A 22,428-nucleotide genomic window follows, 5' to 3' on the forward strand; every position below is an offset into this window, starting at 1 on the left:
GGGAAAGCACTACAAGGTAGAGGCTTTCCTCGGAGAAGGGGGCTTTGGTATTGTAGCCAAATGTCGCGACACAACAACCAACCAAGCTGTTGCCATTAAAGTCAACAAGAGCGACCCTGATATTCTGCAACAGGCACATGTGGAAATTTTCATCTTGGAGCAGCTGCGAAGGTTGGATCCAGATGCCGCCAACATTGTTCAATGGAACGGCTTTTTCCACGACGGACAGCGGGTTTGCCTGAAATTTGAACTCCTTGATCAATGCCTGTGGGACTACATAGGGGACCGGAATAAACAGGGTCTCCCCATAAGCGAAGTCAGGCCAATTTTAGGTCAAATCACAAATGCTCTGTCCCACCTGAGTTCTGTGGGAATAGTGCACGCTGACCTCAAACCTGGAAACATCATGGTTGTAAACCGCCATGAGTCTCCCATCAAAGTCAAACTTATAGACTTTGGCCTCGCATGTCCTGCGTCTGCAGTGATACCTGGTGACTTTGTGGGGACGGTTGGTTACTGTGCACCTGAGGTTATGCTTGGCCTTCCTTACAATGAAGCAAGTGACATGTGGTCTCTGGGGCTGGTGGCTGTGGAGCTTGCTACAGGGGTGCCACTCTACCCTTCGGAGAATGACTATGATTATCTGAAATTCATCATAGAGACTCAGGGTCAGCCACCAGATCATGTGCTAGACTCTGGCGTGTACACTGAAAACTATTTCATTGGAGACAAATACAAGCAACAGCGCTGGACATTTAAGACGGAAGAACAATATAAAGACTCTGTTCCAGGGACAGGACATGAATCCCTGGAAACAAGATACATAATACTTACACGTCTGGATGACCTTGAACAGCTAATGATGTTTAGACGAGGACCAGAAGCTGGCCAACGCTTATTTGTCAGCCTAATTAAACAGATGTTGGCCTTGGATGCACACCAGCGGATAACACCCTCTCAGGTTCTCCGGCATCCCTTTTTCAGCCCTGGCCTCTCTAAAAGGTTCCCATGTATCAACATTGAAAGACCATACTGAATCAGTCTCCAGCATGGCATCTTCCACCCTGGACAAAAGTGATAAAAATACAAACTGGGGTTGGAAAATGACATTAACAGCAAATTACAATGCAAAAATTAATTAAGCTGCTCCAAAAATGATCACTTTGGCTTCTTTTTTTTAAATTTTCACTCCCCCCACCCCAACCAGTCGTGGCAGAGGGCTGTCCCTTCCTGAGCCTGGCTCTGTTGAAGGTTTCTTCCTTTTTAAAGGGAGTTTTTCCTTCCCACTGTCGCTAAATGCTTGCTCATAGGGAAATCTTCTGATTGTTGGAGTGGCCAAAACTCTAGGGGAAGTAGCAATTCTTGTGAAAATTTAAAAAAAAAAGCCTACCAATCTTCAAAGCGCAGCAGTGGACACCTTACCATCACATCAGTCCTTCAATCAGACCTAAAACACCACCTTTACAGAAATAAATTCCATACAAATTGGAAATAAATTGCGTAATAATTGTTGTTTTTGATTGTTTATAAATATATAGAGCTACCCTTCAGCCTCCTAGTAGACATACCTGTGTTATGAATGTGAAACTCCTCTGATTTTCAGAAAAGTTGACCTCTGACCTTGAAGTCAAGGTCATTGAGATTTAAGCTTCACAGAGATTTTCAGTAGATGCAACCATGGTATTGACTTGAAAATTCTACACTATCAAAGACTTAGGTGCCCACAGCACCGCGCCATATACAAAAGATTTTTCTATTCATTTATGTATTATTAGTTTATTTATTTCTTCATCCCGCTCTCTCTCTTTTTTTTAATTCACCTTTCTGTTGCGATGCTCTGGACATTTCTAAACCCCACAAGTTCAGCCTCAATTTTCAACCCAATTTTCCTATACTTTCACTTGAACACGTCCAGCCTTCACCTCTCACCGGTCCTCGTCCCCTCTTCTCACAGCTTCCTGTGTGGCCTCCCAAATCAAACACAGGCCCAAATCAGCCGTTTCTTCTTCTCTGTTCATTCTCTCTTCATCTTTTCAGTCTTTTCTTGGCGGTTAACTCCCAGCATGGCAAATATGAACTCAGACAGTCCAATGCAGTGCTTTCACACAGTCATGTCACTGGTACTCTTTCCAGCTTGTAATTCAGAGCACATGTTCCATTAACATACATGCTGCTGGACCCTTCAGTGTTTTAGGTCAGTTGTACTGTCTTCTGCCTGCTGTTAATTCTTCAAATCTACGGTGTTGTTCTGTCTGTTTTCTGTCTTCATCAGGAGATTGACTGTCCTTTAAGCTTCTTCTCAGGATAAGGGCAGGATGAGAGGTGAAGCTGTAAAATTTCAGCCAAAGCCTGGCCTGTTTGTCGTTCCAATTATGTTAATCTATCATTTTGCTGCTGTACTCATCTGAGGTTGAGCCAAGTCCATGGGCACCTGTATTAACACACTAAGACATTTATTTAATATCATTTTCATTACTATTTCTTAGCACTTTCACTCTCTAATTCCTCTGTTTTCCTTTTGAAACGTCTCTCACAAGCTCACAAGCTATATTCAGACTTCCTGCTTCACTTCCTGCCAGACACACACACACACACACACACACACACACACTCTTCACTTTACTGGATTTTCATCCGTTTCTACAGCCTAATCAAGCTCTTATTTTATGTTCACACTCTATATACCCTCTGTAACTCTACTAATTCTAATATAAAAAGAATGCACCCTCAGCACAGAAAAACAGAAAAGTCAGTGATGTACTAATGTAGCAAAAATAGGAAACATTAGAACTGTAAATGTTTTCTTCCTTGTCTGCAGATTAACAGTCCACAGGTTGGGTGCTTGCACTCTGATTCGTTCCCTGGAGATGAAGGAGAGAGAGCTCAGAGGACAGCAAGATGGAGGAGTGAAGGAGAAGGTGGTGCAGCTCAGTGTCCAATCAGGAGTGAGCAGTTCTTTCACCACCTTCATTGCTGTCAACAAAGACAACAGAGAGGCGATCCAAGGACCTCTGCACCGCAGACATATTCTACCACCCTGTGAGGTTTGTTTAAAGCAAACAAAGCAATACCATGAAACTGTTAACAGCAGGATGTCAGAGTCAATAGAGAGGACTCAAAAGAGCAACTTCAAATCAAACTATTTATGTAGTAGGTGTTTCTTTGCCAATGTCTTTCCCCTGCATTAGAAAGTAATAAGCCAGATGGAAGTACAACACACATCTATGCATTTCTATAAAAACTGACCTGCCCTGAACTTATAATCTCTCTCTCTCTCTCTTTGTTTTTCCTTAAAGTGATGGCTGTCCATTCGTCCTGTAAAAGTTGTAAATATAAACCTGAATGAATGGGAGTAGAAACTGTGTGTGCGCATGAAGACATGCTTGTGTCGCTGAGATTGAACAGATTTATGTATGTTCACGTAGCCAAGTGATAATCATATATAATAATCACTGAATAGTAATAATGTTATTGAACAGGTTAAACATTTAGATATCACAAAAAGTTGCAAAAAAGCAAAAAAAAAACCCACACACAGCTGTGAAGTCAGCTGCACATGAATAACATTAGTACAATGACAACTTTAATCAGAGTGAGTTCAGAAGATCCAAAAGTGGGACACTAAAAACAAGCTAGTGAAAGCAAAAAGTGACTTTGAAAAATTTATTTCATAGAATTAAAGCACTGATAGGAAAAAAAACTAAACATGAGAAGAATGGCAATCCTGCAGCGACCAATCAAAGAAGACTGTAATGGCTGCATTGTAAAGAAGTGAGTGAAGAAAGCTGATTTTTTTTTTAGTTTTTCTGAGATATGCAGAGTTTTAACGAACAATTTGAACACTATTATTCATTTACATTATTTGTTCTCAACAGAGATGGGCAGTAATGCGTTACAAGTAACGTGTTACTGTAATCCGATTACAGGCACTTGCCCTGGTGGCCATTCTTTCAGTGGGCATTTCTCAACAACAACTACAAACACTAGTGAAGTGAATGGGCATTTAATTAAATAATGAAACATTTAATTCAATAATTAATGGCATATTTAATTCATTCATTTTGTCACTCCTGGCCCTCCACACCTCACTGCCATGATTGTTTGTGTAGTTATTGGATTCTAAAACTACTAGAATAGAATAGAAAACACATAAGATGCAGTCTCTGTTTTTTCTTCACCTTATTAATTTGAACTGAACTGAAATAAATCCGTTCTTTTCTGTATGGTAATGACTAGGATCTGTCCCAGCTGTCTCTGGTGGATTCAGTATTGTCTCCAATGTTTCTGATAACTTCCAGTTTGGGAAGTTTCCCATGCAGGTGAGGAATGCAGTGACTGACAGACTACCCCTCCTTCATTTAGGACCCATGCCAAACACTGAGTAAAGACTTCCTTGCATTAAACCTGCATAGCTGTTTTCACATTTATAACAAATCACCTAAGTGACCGGCAGTGATCGTATAGTGCTCTGAGTTGTTGCCTAAACAAGCCCTCTTCAAATCGGAGTTACAGCAGAGAGAATATGGCACTGAAGCAATGATGACAGCTTTAATAACCTATTTTATCTTCAATTATTCTTGTATGAAATTCTCTTAAAGTAGCAACTGAATTTCAACCAACTCAGCTAGCTCTGCATATTTTATTTCCTCTGTTAAAATAAAATGTGGCGGAGCCCAGCTGTAATTGTACCTTGCATTAATATGGTGTATTATTGATGGTGACACAGCACTGCTTAGCATGTCGTCCTGAATCTCAGGTGTGCCAATGACCTGTGCAGTATATGAGGCACTAAAATCCTGGTGGATTTCTGGGATACGAACAGGACGGAGTCATGTGAGCTCTATCAATATTGCACCACTTACGTCTCAGACCTGTATTTATGTATTTATGCACTGAAATCGCGCTGTAATATCCAGTTAACTGTCCACATTTGTACTCTGTTTTTCCATTTATTATATTTTTTTTCATTAATTTGTCTGAAAAAAGATCCACGTAGTAACCAAAGAGAGACTAAATCAATGGTCTCTAATAGCAGCCAAATTATAAGAGCTTTCATTAGTGATGGTGAGATGAAGCCTTGTGATGAACTGAAGCTTTCCATCCAACTGGTCGACTCATGGTTCGAAGCATTGTGACGATTCATTGGCTCTACTGCGCCATCAAGTGGACGATTAAAGTCAGACAGGCTCAATGATTATAATGATGTGATGTGTAAACCTCTAAACTTACAGTTTTTTCTGAATGCTTAAACCCTAACTGTGATTCCTGTAGCACAATCTCTAAAACTATTCAGACTTATAGCAAAACCACTCACTGAGTTTGCAAAACTAAAAGCACATAAACTGCTTTGCACTCAGTTTGCAATTTTGTAACACACACTTTGCAAAACGGTAGGCACAATTCACTGCACAACACTCAATTACCAAATTTCCAACACACTCCTAGCAAAAGTATACACATGTATGGCTATCATTAACACTAATTTGCCAACTGTCTGGCACACTTTCACATGTGAAAACTTTTTTAGATAATTAGTTCACTTTGCAATCAGCCTAAGCACTATAATACAGGTAAGCTGTGTGTGCGGAGTACAATGGAGGGAGCAGAAAGAGTGAGAAGTAGAGGAGGCCGAGGAAGAGGACGTGGAGGTGAAGAAGTAGGATGAAGAGGACGACAAGGACAAGGAGGAGCAAGAGGAAGACGAGGAGGGAGGAGAGGAAGATGAGGAGGGGGGAGAGGAAGGGTAGGAAGAGTAAGAAATAGAATTGCTGATGACAATAGTGGACCATGTAATCAACCATGTAATCAACCGTGGAATGACCCTGAGGGTAGCTGGCCAACGGGTCCAGCCTAACTCGAGCCGCTACACTGTAGCAAGTACCATAAGGACATCTTGAAATGAGAATCGGTTAGTACAGTCACTTCGCACAAAGATTTGTAGCACTGCCATATGCCAATGAGAAACACACCAATACCATTGATGTAAAAATACTGAAATTGTTACTTTACAGAATTGCTAGATGACCAGATGCTGGGGGCAGAGGAAGCATGTTCACTGCAGACCAAGTAACCCATATAGTCATTATGGCGATTGCAAATAATCCTATACTTGGAAATGAACACTTGTGTTTGTTTTGATGTGTTTCAAGTACACCAGTACTTGAAGTTTGGATCCCTCTATGCTTATGGATCTATGACAGAAGTATGAGCTCAAACTGACATAGCCTACCTTGTGCACAGAGAAAGCAAAAGCCAGATGTGTTTTGTATTCATACCATCAGTGTGCAGTTGGCGCATTGTGTGCTTAGTAGATGATGGCTTGTGTGTACTGTTTGATACGGAAACACCATTTTTACGAAGGTGTGAAGAGTTAATCTAGCTGTGTTTGCTTTTGCAAGAGAACTACAATGTTTTGATTATTGGGTGACAGGTTTTCTTATTTGTGTGAAGAGTTTTGCAAAATTAGCCAATAGTTACAAAAAATGTGCTTAGGCATTCAGAAAAAACTGTAATAGAATATAATTTTATATTTATATTTCAATATCACAGTAATCTTCCAATTTAGAACTACAAGTTAAAAAAGAACTAACATAAATAAAATACACTTCAGCTAATTACTTAAAAAAATAATTTATTTTCCCAAACCACGCAGAGCCGCACTAAAAGGACTAAAGAGCCGCAGGTTGCTGACCCCTGCACTAACCTATTCAGCTGCTTGTGAATGCAAATATCTAATCAGCCAATCACATGCCAGAAAAAAAAAAGGGTGATTTAAGTGACTTTGAAGGCAGCATTGCTGTTGGTGACAGATGGGCTGTTTTACGTTTTTCAGACACTCCTGATCTTCTCAAATTTTCTCAGGAATTTACAGAGAACAGTCCAAACTGAAAAGCGAAATAAACATTTCCCTGGGTAAAAATGCCTTGTTGATTGCAGAAGTCAGAGGGGCGTGGCCATGCTGAAGGCAAGAGGAATTCTAAGCCAGTTTCTCAACCCAGCCCATCTGATATCAGTAACCACAACACATTCAAAGTCAATTAAAAGTCGCCTTTCTTGCCCGTTCCGATGCTCGCTTTCAACTTTGAAATGAGACCACTTGGACAACAGTAATGATAAATAATTGCAAATAGAGCACGTTTACAGAATTTAATGTCATTTTTATAGAGCACCTCTTATTTTAAGAAAAGATGGGCGAGACGATTTTTGAAACTAACTGCAAATTAAGCACACAATATTTAATATCTGTATTTTACCATTTTGATAAGACATATTTCAGTACTCCAAAACACTTTTATTAGACTGCCAACATGCTTACAAGTAGTAAATCCAGGTTAGTGGATCATAATTAAACATAACTCTGTGGCAAACGCAGAGTTCAGCAGGCCATCAAGGAAGAAGTGACGTGCATTTCTGCAGTGTAAAGATTCACAAATGATTTTCTCCTTAATCTACAGTCACACAAAGCGCCAGGAAAATCTTTGGTGATGTTCTCAGATGATTCTGACGCTTATCACCCAGTTCCTCGTGATGTCCTCCACACCATCAACCCTCTGTCCTCCTCCCAGTTTCTTCCTCAGCTTGCCTTTCTTATGGCCACCCCTTCCAAAACCTGACTTTTTAACTTTTAACTTTTTGTTCTTGGAGCGGAGCTTCCTCATCCCCCCGCCCTGCAGGAACTGGTGCTTCTGCTTTTTCTTGCGCTGCTTCATGATCTGATCCTTTGTTTTCAGCTCCGAGCGTGCTTTGTGGTCACCGGAGCTCTGTACGTTTGGACCTCGTCGGCCACGGCCACGACCTGGGAGAGGCACGACACAACAAAGAGGTTGGAGGTTATAGCTCGCAAGGCTGGAAGAGGGACTTGAAGTATTTACCTTTAGAGTTGAGTTAAAACATGGTGGCTGATGTTCTATATTTAACATGTTTGTGCTATTCATTTTGATGCCTTCCTACCTCTTGCTGGCTTCCTGCCTCCTCCGCCTGTTTCTCCATCTGATCCAGATCCTGTATCATCAATCTTGTATTTTTTCCTTCACTCCTCATAACTGACATGTTGTCAAGTGATACAACATCTTCACAGTACAGCTTAATATTGTCATAGGAGTAGAGAAGAGGGTCATTGAGAGCAGCACACAGAGAAGCTTTTTGTTGGAAGGATACAAGTTCTTCCTGTTCTTCTTGTTACTGATAACCTGACCGCTGTCTGTTTTGATCTTCTTCTTCTGGTCTTCTTTTCCCGTTTCTCTCACAAAACGCTTCCTCTTACGGTCCCTAAAAAAAGAAGGGGGAAAAAAGACTTTAAATTATAGTTTGAAATGACCATTTGGTGGATACTGAGTCAAACATAGGGAAATTTGTACCATTTCATCATTTTCTTCTGCTGGTTAAGGCGATCGCCTTCATCTCCCATGAGATCAAGGACAGCTGAAGAGGCCTGCTGTTCAAAAGCACTGCCCTCTCCACCGAGACTCAACCTGTCGACGCATAACACAGGACAAAACAGCATAAAACACAAAGCCATTCACATTTTTTAAAGAAACAGATGCAACAGTTTAATGCCTCACCCTCTCTCAGAGTCAAAGTCTTTAGGTCTGTAAGGGATATAATACTCTTCATCTTTGCCTGACTGCCTCTTTTTCTTGGTCTTTGGTCGCTCTTCGCCATCTTCCTGCTGACCTCTTCTTTTACCACCTACCACCTCTGAAAACACCCCCTGGTGGAAATAGAAAGAATTACATGGTACAAAGTGACAAAGCATGATACAGAGATCCTACTATCTTCCTCTTCTAGTTTGTATACAACATCATCTACATCAAAACTGCACTTTATTTTGCTTCTTCTTCATCAGACAGCACAAACAACTTTCTCATTTTGACTCAAATATTGGTTTTGAATGAAAATGATGAAACAATCCTGGATGTTTATTCAACTTGTGAGCAGGTTTTCTAATCCACCGTACTATTATTATTGACACTAGTACATGTTCGTGCTGCTGGCAAACTAATACACTCAAGAACATATAGCAAAGCAAAAAAGTGAAAAGTAGGTCTTGCCTACATAAATAAACATAAGACAGTTGTGAAACTTTGACATAGTAACATCTGCAGTAATATTTACACCTGTGATGACATCTCACCAGCATTAGCCTTATTTTGAAACCAAGATTGTTTACACAGAGTTTGTAATTGCAGAGAAATGCTCCATTTATTTTGGTCATTTCATTTTTGAGCAGGAAGCTCACCTTTCTTGTTATAGCCTTTAGACGAATAGAGAGTTTTCCAATTAAATACATATTCTTTAAATAATGTTCCCTCTTATAAAAAGTAGGATAATTTAAAAAAAAATTTAAAAAATGTATTATACCTCTATTACTTAGAAAAAAAACTGTTTTTTTTCTGTTGTCTGTTATATAACGTTAGTGATGCTCGTTTCAATTCATTTCTTAATCAGCTAAACAGGTCAGTTAAGAAACAGTCAAATATTAAGTTAAATTTGAAAACGGTTTAAAAAAAAATATCCCCATTCCAAAATGTCACATGACAATCTCATTGGCTCACGGAGTTATGATGTCACTACACGATCCTTTGAAGTTTTTCCTTAAACAGGGGTGACACACAGCAGTTTTTTAGTTCGTGTCTTCGCAGCATTTGTGTTTGCAGCCTTCACACGTTCACCACAGAAACTTTTGGAAACCTTTTCAGAGTTGTCGTGTACAACCTTCAACATGTATCCAACAAGACACCAACCAAGGCAAAAAGATTACGCCGCTTCTCCTTCCTGTCGTGGCCGGCCAATTTCCCCAAATGACCTCTTAGCCGTCCAAAGGGCATTACATGACAGTAAGAAGGAAAACTACCATCTCCAGAATAAAATTCAACAGATTGAAGAAGAGAAACTTCAACTGGAGGAGAAGTGTAGACAGATGGAAGCGCAAAATAAGAACCTGGAAGAAAGACAAAAACGCCAGCCCGACATAAATATTATTAATGAGGGTTGGGGAATCAAGTTTGGACAAGCCCGAGAGCAGATTGTCTTCCTAATTAAGGAAAACAAGCAAAAGAGCGTGGAACTAAAGGAGATGTCCAACCAGCTTAAAGACAGCAAAGCTACTGTTGAGAAGACAGAATGGGATCTCCAATATATGGACCAAATGAATCGGCTGCTCCAAACAAACTTCGATGAAGCTGTGAAAAAAAATGAAGAAATCCTCCAACAGAAGGAAGAACAGGAGAAAAAGCAAAGAGACATGGAGCACAAACTCAAAGTCACGGAGGAAAAATACAGAATGCTGAAAGAGAAGGTGGATGATACTCTGCGCCAAAATAAAGACCTTCTTCACGAGAAAAAGCAACTAGAAGGGGAAAAAGAAAAACTGGACAAACAATGCTCGCACATGCAGAAAAGGATGGAGCAAATGGCGAGAAACAACTCCGAGCTCACTAAGGGGATATTGTTGGAATACAACAACTTGAAGCGCAAACACACTGAAATGCAGGCGCAAAAGCAAGAACAAGACAACATACATGACGACCTGCAGCGTACGCTCCAAGATATCCACAAAAGAAATGAGGAGCTACAAGACATGTACAAAGAAGTACAACAAAGAAACGCAGACATGCACAAGGACAAGATAATGCAGGAGGAAACATCCAAAGAGCTCAGGGAAAAGCTTGAAGAAAAACAAGCAACGTTGGAAGAGGTGGAGAAAACGTGCAAGAAGCTTGAGAAACAAAACAAAGAAACCATCGATGAGTTGAGAACCCTCATCCTGGAAAAAAAAGCTCTTGTAGAAAACTGCATGAAAAAGAAGAACAAACGCTTCCGCTGGCCCTGGAGGAGGAACTCTACTGCTTCCTCAGCAGGTGTAGCCTCGTCTTGCTCCACCTCTGTTCACCTCCCCAACCAGTCCCGGCAGTTGACTGTCCCCTCCTGAGCCTGGTTCTGCCGGAGGTTTCTGCCCGTTTAAAGGCAGTTTTTCCTCCCCACTGTCGCCTAGTGCGTGCTCAGAGGGGATTGTTGGGGTTTTCTCTCCTCTACCTTGTTTCATTATTTACTTAACGTTTTGTTCTTACTTCATTTTACCTTGTTTCATTATTTACTTAACTTTTTGTTCTTACTTCATTTTACCTTGTTTCATTATTTACTTGTTAACGTTTTGTTCTTACTTCATTTTACCTTGTTTCATTATTTACTTGTTAACGTTTTGTTCTTACTTCATTTTACCTTGTTTCATTATTTACTTGTTAACGTTTTGTTCTTACTTCATTTTACCTTGTTTCATTATTTACTTGTTAACGTTTTGTTCTTACTTCATTTTACCTTGTTTCATTATTTACTTGTTGACGTTTTGTTCTTACTTCATTTTACCTTGTTTCATTATTTACTTGTTTAACTTTTTCTTTTTCAACTTATTCATAAAAAAATAAACCAATTGAATTTATCCTTTGAGTATTTTTCATCTTTTCATCTATAACTTTTTCAAACATTCATATCTGTCGTTTATCTTCTTCTTGAAACCTCATAAATGCTGAAGGAAAAATCCTGGAACATGGTTTGAAACACTGAAATTGTTTCAGCTGAAACCGGCAAAGTCATACGTGTGTGTGTGTGTGTGTGTGTGTGTGTGTGTGTGTGTGTGTGTGTGTTACTCTGTACATGAAACAACTTTGTAGAAAACCATTTTCCTGTCGAAACATTAGCAAACACAAACAAAGTGTTATTAACAAACGAATTACTAATATCCCTCTCTATGATAGTGATTTATTTTCTTACGGGATTAAAACTGTAAATTTTACCAAACTAAAGAAAGTAATACAAAGTAATAAAACTTTTTATCATTTAGTTAAGATCCAACATCCATTCTTTTCATAGTTGGTTGCTACCACCAGAGGGCGACATGGAGTACTTTTACCCATGTAGAGAAACATAAACGCTCATATATTACACACGCACCAACATTTTACTGTCTATTACTACATCAGTCTGTTTACATTAAACTGATATTGATAAATAAACTCACAAATATAGCTTCATGAATTTGGTAACGTCCTGTAAGTCATATCGTCAAATGCTTTTGTTCCAAAATAAAAAGGCTGTTGAAATAATGATTGGTGTGGTTTTTACAGGTGAATGAGCAGCAGAATAACTACAGAGAATCTGTGAATACATGAATGACCTTTTGTAATATGCCTTTAGCCTATTAGTGCCCTGAAAGAGTGGAGATTTTACCTATTTTAGCAAAATGATCTACAAACTGTATGGGTGAATATAGGAGCTTGTTAACAGGTTAGCATGTCCAACTAACAGACAGGAAAATGAGCTATGTATTTTTTAGATATCATGTTATCAGCTGACCACTGAAAGCTCTTTCTGCATATATCTTCTACACGTTCTGTCTCTTGTCACATGTGTGTTTATATTTAAATCATGTATGTTGATTATTTAAATATGCTTTTTCATTCATTTTTAAAAAATGTCAACAGCTGTCGTTTACAGATTCATTGTTTACTATATGCTATATATATATATATATATGAACATGAACAAAACTGAAAACACTGGGTCACCGACCCAGGAACCCTGACAATATGTATTTTACCTGGTTAATGTGTGTGGCGGGGCGTGGTCTGCAGCGCCGCTGCAGGGGAGGCGGACGCACCTGAGCGGCACCCGCGATCACGCCTCGGCGCCTTAACGTCTGTGCTCTCTATGCTGTTGTGTTGGTATGTGTCGGGCTGTGAGCTTTAACACCGGCTGTATGCATACAGCAACCGTGTGTGAAAAGTGGTCAATAAAGAGAAGCTGTAAAGCGTGTTCATGGAAACATCGTTGGGTCTGCCGTGATATGTTTACAATGGGACTTCTGCTCCTGAATCTCTGCGCACAGCGTCTGCAAATCGGAGCTGTATGAAGTCACTTTCATCTTTATGCAGGACTGTAAGCTGTCATCTGTGAGGCGTGAGCGGTGTTTGTTTTTAACATAGTTCACGGTGGAGCTGCTGACATAATGTGGATCCGAAGATTGATAATTAGCCTACCTGGGGTTGAAAGTCTCGATAAATGCACGGCGTTTCGGCGGGTATATCGGCTTCCGCAAGTGTGACGCTTATTTTGAGCGTTCAAAAACTAATAGAATATAATTTTATATTTATATTTCATTTCAATATCACAGTAATCTTCCAATTTAGAACTACAAGTTAAAAAAGAACTAACATAAATAAAATACACTTCAGCTAATTACTTAAAAAAATAATTTATTTTCCCAAACCACGCAGAGCCGCACTAAAAGGACTAAAGAGCCGCAGGTTGCTGACCCCTGCACTAACCTATTCAGCTGCTTGTGAATGCAAATATCTAATCAGCCAATCACATGCCAGAAAAAAAAGGGTGATTTAAGTGACTTTGAAGGCAGCATTGCTGTTGGTGACAGATGGGCTGTTTTACGTTTTTCAGACACTCCTGATCTTCTCAAATTTTTTCAGGAATTTACAGAGAACAGTCCAAACTGAAAAGCGAAATAAACATTTCCCTGGGTAAAAATGCCTTGTTGATTGCAGAAGTCAGAGGGGCGTGGCCATGCTGAAGGCAAGAGGAATTCTAAGCCAGTTTCTCAACCCAGCCCATCTGATATCAGTAACCACAACACATTCAAAGTCAATTAAAAGTCGCCTTTCTTGCCCGTTCCGATGCTCGCTTTCAACTTTGAAATGAGACCACTTGGACAACAGTAATGATAAATAATTGCAAATAGAGCACGTTTACAGAATTTAATGTCATTTTTATAGAGCACCTCTTATTTTAAGAAAAGATGGGCGAGACGATTTTTGAAACTAACTGCAAATTAAGCACACAATATTTAATATCTGTATTTTACCATTTTGATAAGACATATTTCAGTACTCCAAAACACTTTTATTAGACTGCCAACATGCTTACAAGTAGTAAATCCAGGTTAGTGGATCATAATTAAACATAACTCTGTGGCAAACGCAGAGTTCAGCAGGCCATCAAGGAAGAAGTGACGTGCATTTCTGCAGTGTAAAGATTCACAAATGATTTTCTCCTTAATCTACAGTCACACAAAGCGCCAGGAAAATCTTTGGTGATGTTCTCAGATGATTCTGACGCTTATCACCCAGTTCCTCCTGATGTCCTCCACACCATCAACCCTCTGTCCTCCTCCCAGTTTCTTCCTCAGCTTGCCTTTCTTATGGCCACCCCTTCCAAAACCTGACTTTTTAACTTCTCCGAGCCACTTTTTGTTCTTGGAGCGGAGCTTCCTCATCCCCCCGCCCTGCAGGAACTGGTGCTTCTGCTTTTTCTTGCGCTGCTTCATGATCTGATCCTTTGTTTTCAGCTCCGAGCGTGCTTTGTGGTCACCGGAGCTCTGTACGTTTGGACCTCGTTGGCCACGGCCACGACCTGGGAGAGGCACGACACAACAAAGAGGTTGGAGGTTATAGCTCGCAAGGCTGGAAGAGGGACTTGAAGTATTTACCTTTAGAGTTGAGTTAAAACATGGTGGCTGATGGTCTATATTTAACATGTTTGTGCTATTCATTTTGATGCCTTCCTACCTCTTGCTGGCTTCCTGCCTCCTCCGCCTGTTTCTCCATCTGATCCAGATCCTGTATCATCAATCTTGTATTTTTTCCTTCACTCCTCATAACTGACATGTTGTCAAGTGATACAACATCTTCACAGTACAGCTTAATATTGTCATAGGAGTAGAGAAGAGGGTCATTGAGAGCAGCACACAGAGAAGCTTTTTGTTGGAAGGATACAAGTTCTTCCTGTTCTTCTTGTTACTGATAACCTGACCGCTGTCTGTTTTGATCTTCTTCTTCTGGTCTTCTTTTCCCGTTTCTCTCACAAAACGCTTCCTCTTACGGTCCCTAAAAAAAGAAGGGGGAAAAAAGACTTTAAATTATAGTTTGAAATGACAATTTGGTGGATACTGAGTCAAACATAGGGAAATTTGTACCATTTCATCATTTTCTTCTGCTGGTTAAGGCGATCGCCTTCATCTCCCATGAGATCAAGGACAGCTGAAGAGGCCTGCTGTTCAAAAGCACTGCCCTCTCCACCGAGACTCAACCTGTCGACGCATAACACAGGACAAAACAGCATAAAACACAAAGCCATTCACATTTTTTAAAGAAACAGATGCAACAGTTTAATGCCTCACCCTCTCTCAGAGTCAAAGTCTTTAGGTCTGTAAGGGATATAATACTCTTCATCTTTCCCTGACTGCCTCTTTTTCTTGGTCTTTGGTCACTCTTCGCCATCTTCCTGCTGACCTCTTCTTTTACCACCTACCACCTCTGAAAACACCCCCTGGTGGAAATAGAAAGAATTACATGGTACAAAGTGACAAAGCATGATACAGAGATCCTACTATCTTCCTCTTCTAGTTTGTATACAACATCATCTACATCAAAACTGCACTTTATTTTGCTTCTTCTTCATCAGACAGCACAAACAACTTTCTCATTTTGACTCAAATATTGGTTTTGAATGAAAATGATGAAACAATCCTGGATGTTTATTCAACTTGTGAGCAGGTTTTCTAATCCACCGTACTATTATTATTGACACTAGTACATGTTCGTGCTGCTGGCAAACTAATACACTCAAGAACATATAGCAAAGCAAAAAAGTGAAAAGTAGGTCTTGCCTACATAAATAAACATAAGACAGTTGTGAAACTTTGACATAGTAACATCTGCAGTAATATTTACACCTGTGATGACATCTCACCAGCATTAGCCTTATTTTGAAACCAAGATTGTTTACACAGAGTTTGTAATTGCAGAGAAATGCTCCATTTATTTTGGTCATTTCATTTTTGAGCAGGAAGCTCACCTTTCTTGTTATAGCCTTTAGACGAATAGAGAGTTTTCCAATTAAATACATATTCTTTAAATAATGTTCCCTCTTATAAAAAGTAGGATAATTTAAAAAAAAATTTAAAAAATGTATTATACCTCTATTACTTAGAAAAAAAACTGTTTTTTTTCTGTTGTCTGTTATATAACGTTAGTGATGCTCGTTTCAATTCATTTCTTAATCAGCTAAACAGGTCAGTTAAGAAACAGTCAAATATTAAGTTAAATTTGAAAACGGTTTAAAAAAAAATATCCCCATTCCAAAATGTCACATGACAATCTCATTGGCTCACGGAGTTATGATGTCACTACACGATCCTTTGAAGTTTTTCCTTAAACAGGGGTGACACACAGCAGTTTTTTAGTTCGTGTCTTCGCAGCATTTGTGTTTGCAGCCTTCACACGTTCACCACAGAAACTTTTGGAAACCTTTTCAGAGTTGTCGTGTACAACCTTCAACATGTATCCAACAAGACACCAACCAAGGCAAAAAGATTACGCCGCTTCTCCTTCCTGTCGTGGCCGGCCAATTTCCCCAAATGACCTCTTAGCCGTCCAAAGGGCATTACATGACAGTAAGAAGGAAAACTACCATCTCCAGAATAAAATTCAACAGATTGAAGAAGAGAAACTTCAACTGGAGGAGAAGTGTAGACAGATGGAAGCGCAAAATAAGAACCTGGAAGAAAGACAAAAACGCCAGCCCGACATAAATATTATTAATGAGGGTTGGGGAATCAAGTTTGGACAAGCCCGAGAGCAGGTTGTCTTCCTAATTAAGGAAAACAAGCAAAAGAGCGTGGAACTAAAGGAGATGTCCAACCAGCTTAAAGACAGCAAAGCTACTGTTGAGAAGACAGAATGGGATCTCCAATATATGGACCAAATGAATCGGCTGCTCCAAACAAACTTCGATGAAGCTGTGAAAAAAAATGAAGAAATCCTCCAACAGAAGGAAGAACAGGAGAAAAAGCAAAGAGACATGGAGCACAAACTCAAAGTCACGGAGGAAAAATACAGAATGCTGAAAGAGAAGGTGGATGATACTCTGCGCCAAAATAAAGACCTTCTTCACGAGAAAAAGCAACTAGAAGGGGAAAAAGAAAAACTGGACAAACAATGCTCGCACATGCAGAAAAGGATGGAGCAAATGGCGAGAAACAACTCCGAGCTCACTAAGGGGATATTGTTGGAATACAACAACTTGAAGCGCAAACACACTGAAATGCAGGCGCAAAAGCAAGAACAAGACAACATACATGACGACCTGCAGCGTACGCTCCAAGATATCCACAAAAGAAATGAGGAGCTACAAGACATGTACAAAGAAGTACAACAAAGAAACGCAGACATGCACAAGGACAAGATAATGCAGGAGGAAACATCCAAAGAGCTCAGGGAAAAGCTTGAAGAAAAACAAGCAACGTTGGAAGAGGTGGAGAAAACGTGCAAGAAGCTTGAGAAACAAAACAAAGAAACCATCGATGAGTTGAGAACCCTCATCCTGGAAAAAAAAGCTCTTGTAGAAAACTGCATGAAAAAGAAGAACAAACGCTTCCGCTGGCCCTGGAGGAGGAACTCTACTGCTTCCTCAGCAGGTGTAGCCTCGTCTTGCTCCACCTCTGTTCACCTCCCCAACCAGTCCCGGCAGTTGACTGTCCCCTCCTGAGCCTGGTTCTGCCGGAGGTTTCTGCCCGTTTAAAGGCAGTTTTTCCTCCCCACTGTCGCCTAGTGCGTGCTCAGAGGGGATTGTTGGGGTTTTCTCTCCTCTACCTTGTTTCATTATTTACTTAACTTTTTGTGCTTGCTTCATTTTACCTTGTTTCATTATTTACTTGTTAACGTTTTGTTCTTACTTCATTTTACCTTGTTTCATTATTTACTTGTTAACGTTTTGTTCTTACTTCATTTTACCTTGTTTCATTATTTACTTAACTTTTTGTTCTTACTTCATTTTACCTTGTTTCATTATTTACTTGTTGACGTTTTGTTCTTACTTCATTTTACCTTGTTTCATTATTTACTTGTTAACGTTTTGTTCTTACTTCATTTTACCTTGTTTCATTATTTACTTGTTAACGTTTTGTTCTTACTTCATTTTACCTTGTTTCATTATTTACTTGTTAACGTTTTGTTCTTACTTCATTTTACCTTGTTTCATTATTTACTTGTTGACGTTTTGTTCTTACTTCATTTTACCTTGTTTCATTATTTACTTGTTGACGTTTTGTTCTTACTTCATTTTACCTTGTTTCATTATTTACTTGTTGACGTTTTGTTCTTACTTCATTTTACCTTGTTTCATTATTTACTTGTTTAACTTTTTCTTTTTCAACTTATTCATAAAAAAATAAACCAATTGAATTTATCCTTTGAGTATTTTTCATCTTTTCATCTATAACTTTTTCAAACATTCATATCTGTCGTTTATCTTCTTCTTGAAACCTCATAAATGCTGAAGGAAAAATCCTGGAACATGGTTTGAAACACTGAAATTGTTTCAGCTGAAACCGGCAAAGTCATACGTGTGTGTGTGTGTGTGTGTGTGTGTGTGTGTGTGTGTGTGTGTGTGTGTGTGTGTGTGTGTGTGTTACTCTGTACATGAAACAACTTTGTAGAAAACCATTTTCCTGTCGAAACATTAGCAAACACAAACAAAGTGTTATTAACAAACGAATTACTAATATCCCTCTCTATGATAGTGATTTATTTTTTTACGGGATTAAAACTGTAAATTTTACCAAACTAAAGAAAGTAATACAAAGTAATAAAACTTTTTATCATTTAGTTAAGATCCAACATCCATTCTTTTCATAGTTGGTTGCTACCACCAGAGGGCGACATGGAGTACTTTTACCCATGTAGAGAAACATAAACGCTCATATATTACACACGCACCAACATTTTACTGTCTATTACTACATCAGTCTGTTTACATTAAACTGATATTGATAAATAAACTCACAAATATAGCTTCATGAATTTGGTAACGTCCTGTAAGTCATATCGTCAAATGCTTTTGTTCCAAAATAAAAAGGCTGTTGAAATAATGATTGGTGTGGTTTTTACAGGTGAATGAGCAGCAGAATAACTACAGAGAATCTGTGAATACATGAATGACCTTTTGTAATATGCCTTTAGCCTATTAGTGCCCTGAAAGAGTGGAGATTTTACCTATTTTAGCAAAATGATCTACAAACTGTATGGGTGAATATAGGAGCTTGTTAACAGGTTAGCATGTCCAACTAACAGACAGGAAAATGAGCTATGTATTTTTTAGATATCATGTTATCAGCTGACCACTGAAAGCTCTTTCTGCATATATCTTCTACACGTTCTGTCTCTTGTCACGTGTGTGTTTATATTTAAATCATGTATGTTGATTATTTAAATATGCTTTTTCATTCATTTTTAAAAAAATGTCAACAGCTGTCGTTTACAGATTCATTGTTTACTATATGCTATATATATATATATATATGAACATGAACAAAACTGAAAACACTGGGTCACCGACCCAGGAACCCTGACAATATGTATTTTACCTGGTTAATGTGTGTGGCGGGGCGTGGTCTGCAGCGCCGCTGCAGGGGAGGCGGACGCACCTGAGCGGCACCCGCGATCACGCCTCGGCGCCTTAACGTCTGTGCTCTCTATGCTGTTGTGTTGGTATGTGTCGGGCTGTGAGCTTTAACACCGGCTGTATGCATACAGCAACCGTGTGTGAAAAGTGGTCAATAAAGAGAAGCTGTAAAGCGTGTTCATGGAAACATCGTTGGGTCTGCCGTGATATGTTTACAATGGGACTTCTGCTCCTGAATCTCTGCGCACAGCGTCTGCAAATCGGAGCTGTATGAAGTCACTTTCATCTTTATGCAGGACTGTAAGCTGTCATCTGTGAGCATAGCTGGACTGGCCATCGGGCATACCGGGCATTTGCCCGGTGGGCCGCTGGCAATTTTTTGTTTTTATGGGCCGATGGATATTTTTTTATTTATTTTTTTTAATTTTTAATTTTTAGGAAGGGTATATATAATGAAAGGTGTTGGATTGGCCAATTGGTCATGATCGACTCTGGGCTGGACCAATTACAGCCGAAGAGGCTGGATGCACCCTCCCCCTTGTTTAGCAATCACGTGATTTTCGCGCATTGCATGCCGGGAACTCGTGGCAAAACAATCCAAGTACCGCATCAAATGCAAGCATTTGCAGCACCGCAAAACGTTCATTCTCCGGTTCCAATACCTTCTTTTTTTTTCTTTGCCGCACAAAAAAGGAATGTACAAAACAAAAGGAGAACAATGCCGGTTCGTACAAAGACAGACTCGACGAAAAGACAAAGAAAAGATACGAGGAAAAAATCAAAGGAGTGAAAGGGTCAGACCCTTACGAGCACACAGAGTGGACAAAAGACGTCAGTGTGCTGCCCACTTTCACCACGCTCAGATTTATAATTACACGGTTCTTGGAGTGAGTGCACACACTCATGAAGTTTAGTAACTTCAGGTCACTGCAACAAGCCCAGGTACAGTTTACCGACGGATGGGTGCAGGACCTTGAAATGCACCGTGTAGGACGAAAGACTATTGTACGTATCATAAGTTTACCAGTCTCACAAATCGTCTTCATAAATACACATTCATTAACAGTTTATTAATAGGACCTTTGAGCTCAACGGTAATTAATTAGTAGTGGAAATAATTTCTGGTAGTGTAACAGTGTTTGTGGTATTATTCCACTTGCCACAAATATCAGTGTAATGGGGAAACAGCGCCCCCCCGCTCTCAGTGTGGCTGGTTAGGTGAGGCTGGCTGCAGTAATCGCTGCCAGTCTGCCGTAGCCATACGAGAGGTGAGTTGTATTGTTCCGCACACAATATAGCTAAGTAGTACAGACACATAAAACATGTCTGATTAGCTGACGAGCACCGAGTGTAATAAGTGCTTAGTGGACACATGTCCAACACCAGTTTTATGTACTTTTCATTTGTTTATTACAGTTTTTTACAGACGCTAGGACACATTTCTCAATACTTAGGTCACGTTTGCAAAACTCCTCACACAGTGAGCACAACAGAAGTCTATGTGGGCTAAACTGAGGACCAGTTATCATTGTTTTGGCACAAAATGCATTCAATGACTACATCTCTCAAATTACATGAATCATCTTCTCACTCAGACACAACAACTGCCAAAAACCTTTGTACGGACAGGACATTTTGCATGTGCTTACATACTGTTTTCAAAACTGTTAAACTCATGGTCAAAACAATAACACAATGCAAAACTTGAAAAGACAGCAAAATCCAACGGCAATATTTTACTGAAACATATTTTAAATCTAACAATGCAGTTTAACCAGCCACAGCTGATTCTCATTGTGGATGAACATCTACACAGGTGTTACTCCTTCAATTTTTCAACTCCTTCAATTCTGGCATGCCAGAAGATTCTTTCCTAGGTGTGTTGCCCAAGATGACATAAGATGTGATGTGGATGAGAACCTGTGGCCAAATGGAGAAGACCGAGTAGATTAGCATTACTATTGTATGTGTATCAGTGGATGGTGTGTATACGAATTCTTGTATTTTGGGATTACTTAGTGCAAAAAAATAAAAATACATAAACATAAATACATGATGTCTGATTCATTCCAGTAACATATATTGAAATTATAAACAGAGATGTGTCCTTGTTTTACACAGGAAAACACTGTGTAATGCTACATGTTGTTAGTGTTTTTTAGGTCATTGTTTTGTGGGTGACAAAGTGTGTTTGTCGGCTGTCAACCTTTGCTAGTGTTCTGGAGGAATGTTTTTATTTGAGACCTGAATGAAGTGTTTTGGTAGTTGTAGTGCATTTTGAATGTGGAATGAACTGCTTTGCCAAGCTGAGGGTCAGTTAGGAGAATTGTGTGAAGAGTTTTGCAAAAGTGACCTAAGTATTGAGAAATGTGTCCTAGCGTCTGTAAAAAACTGTAATGTGTGAAACTGTATGCTAAAGCGGAATGCTAATGAGATGTTCTGCCGTAGTGTGCTGTGCGGAGTGGTGTGTGGCGAGCCTGTGCACTGATAATACACCGTTGTTTCCATTCAGGTACATAATTTGTTGTTGCTGTTATTTTATTGTATATTAGAAATTGTAATATTGCTGCAGTAATCGCTGCCAGTCTGCCGTAGCCATACGAGAGTGTGCTGTGCGGAGTGGTGTATGGCGAGCTTGTGCACTGATAATACACCGTTGTTTCCATTCAGGAAATAAAGTGGCAACGATCGATCAGAGACTCCTTGTCTTTTTAAAAACACTACACAACGCAGAGTCGAGGAGTCTGTTTGGGCCGAACTGTTGCAGCGGGATGAAGCAGAAACCGGTTACAGTAGCATTACAGAAATGTAGCAGTGACAATAATATTGTATGTTGTAATCGCAATGGACAATAAGTGATACAAAACAACTGTTTTATCCTGTGAATAAAAGTATATGTTTTTGTCAATGTACCATGGTAATAACAGAAGCGAAACACAATATTGTGTCAGGACAATTTAC

The 22,428-nt window shown here is 39.5% G+C and overlaps 1 protein-coding gene across 1 annotated transcript; it reads right to left on the reverse strand.

The window, feature by feature from the left end:
* Positions 1-7,132: 7,132 nt before the first annotated feature.
* LOC112435103 (ATP-dependent RNA helicase DDX54-like) lies at positions 7,133-9,443 on the reverse strand. The gene is made up of 6 exons (XM_024803018.2): positions 9,239-9,443; positions 8,562-8,710; positions 8,358-8,471; positions 8,158-8,268; positions 7,951-8,042; positions 7,133-7,795 (listed from the first exon to the last, which is right to left on the reverse strand). Exons 1-5 carry the CDS (start codon positions 9,287-9,289, stop codon positions 8,030-8,032), a joined length of 438 nt encoding a protein of 145 aa, XP_024658786.1. The 5' UTR covers positions 9,290-9,443; the 3' UTR covers positions 7,133-7,795; positions 7,951-8,029.
* Positions 9,444-22,428: the final 12,985 nt, after the last annotated feature.

This window comes from Maylandia zebra, linkage group LG12 (genome assembly GCF_041146795.1).
Source record: "Maylandia zebra isolate NMK-2024a linkage group LG12, Mzebra_GT3a, whole genome shotgun sequence".
In the NCBI taxonomy this organism is placed as follows: domain Eukaryota; kingdom Metazoa; phylum Chordata; class Actinopteri; order Cichliformes; family Cichlidae; genus Maylandia; species Maylandia zebra.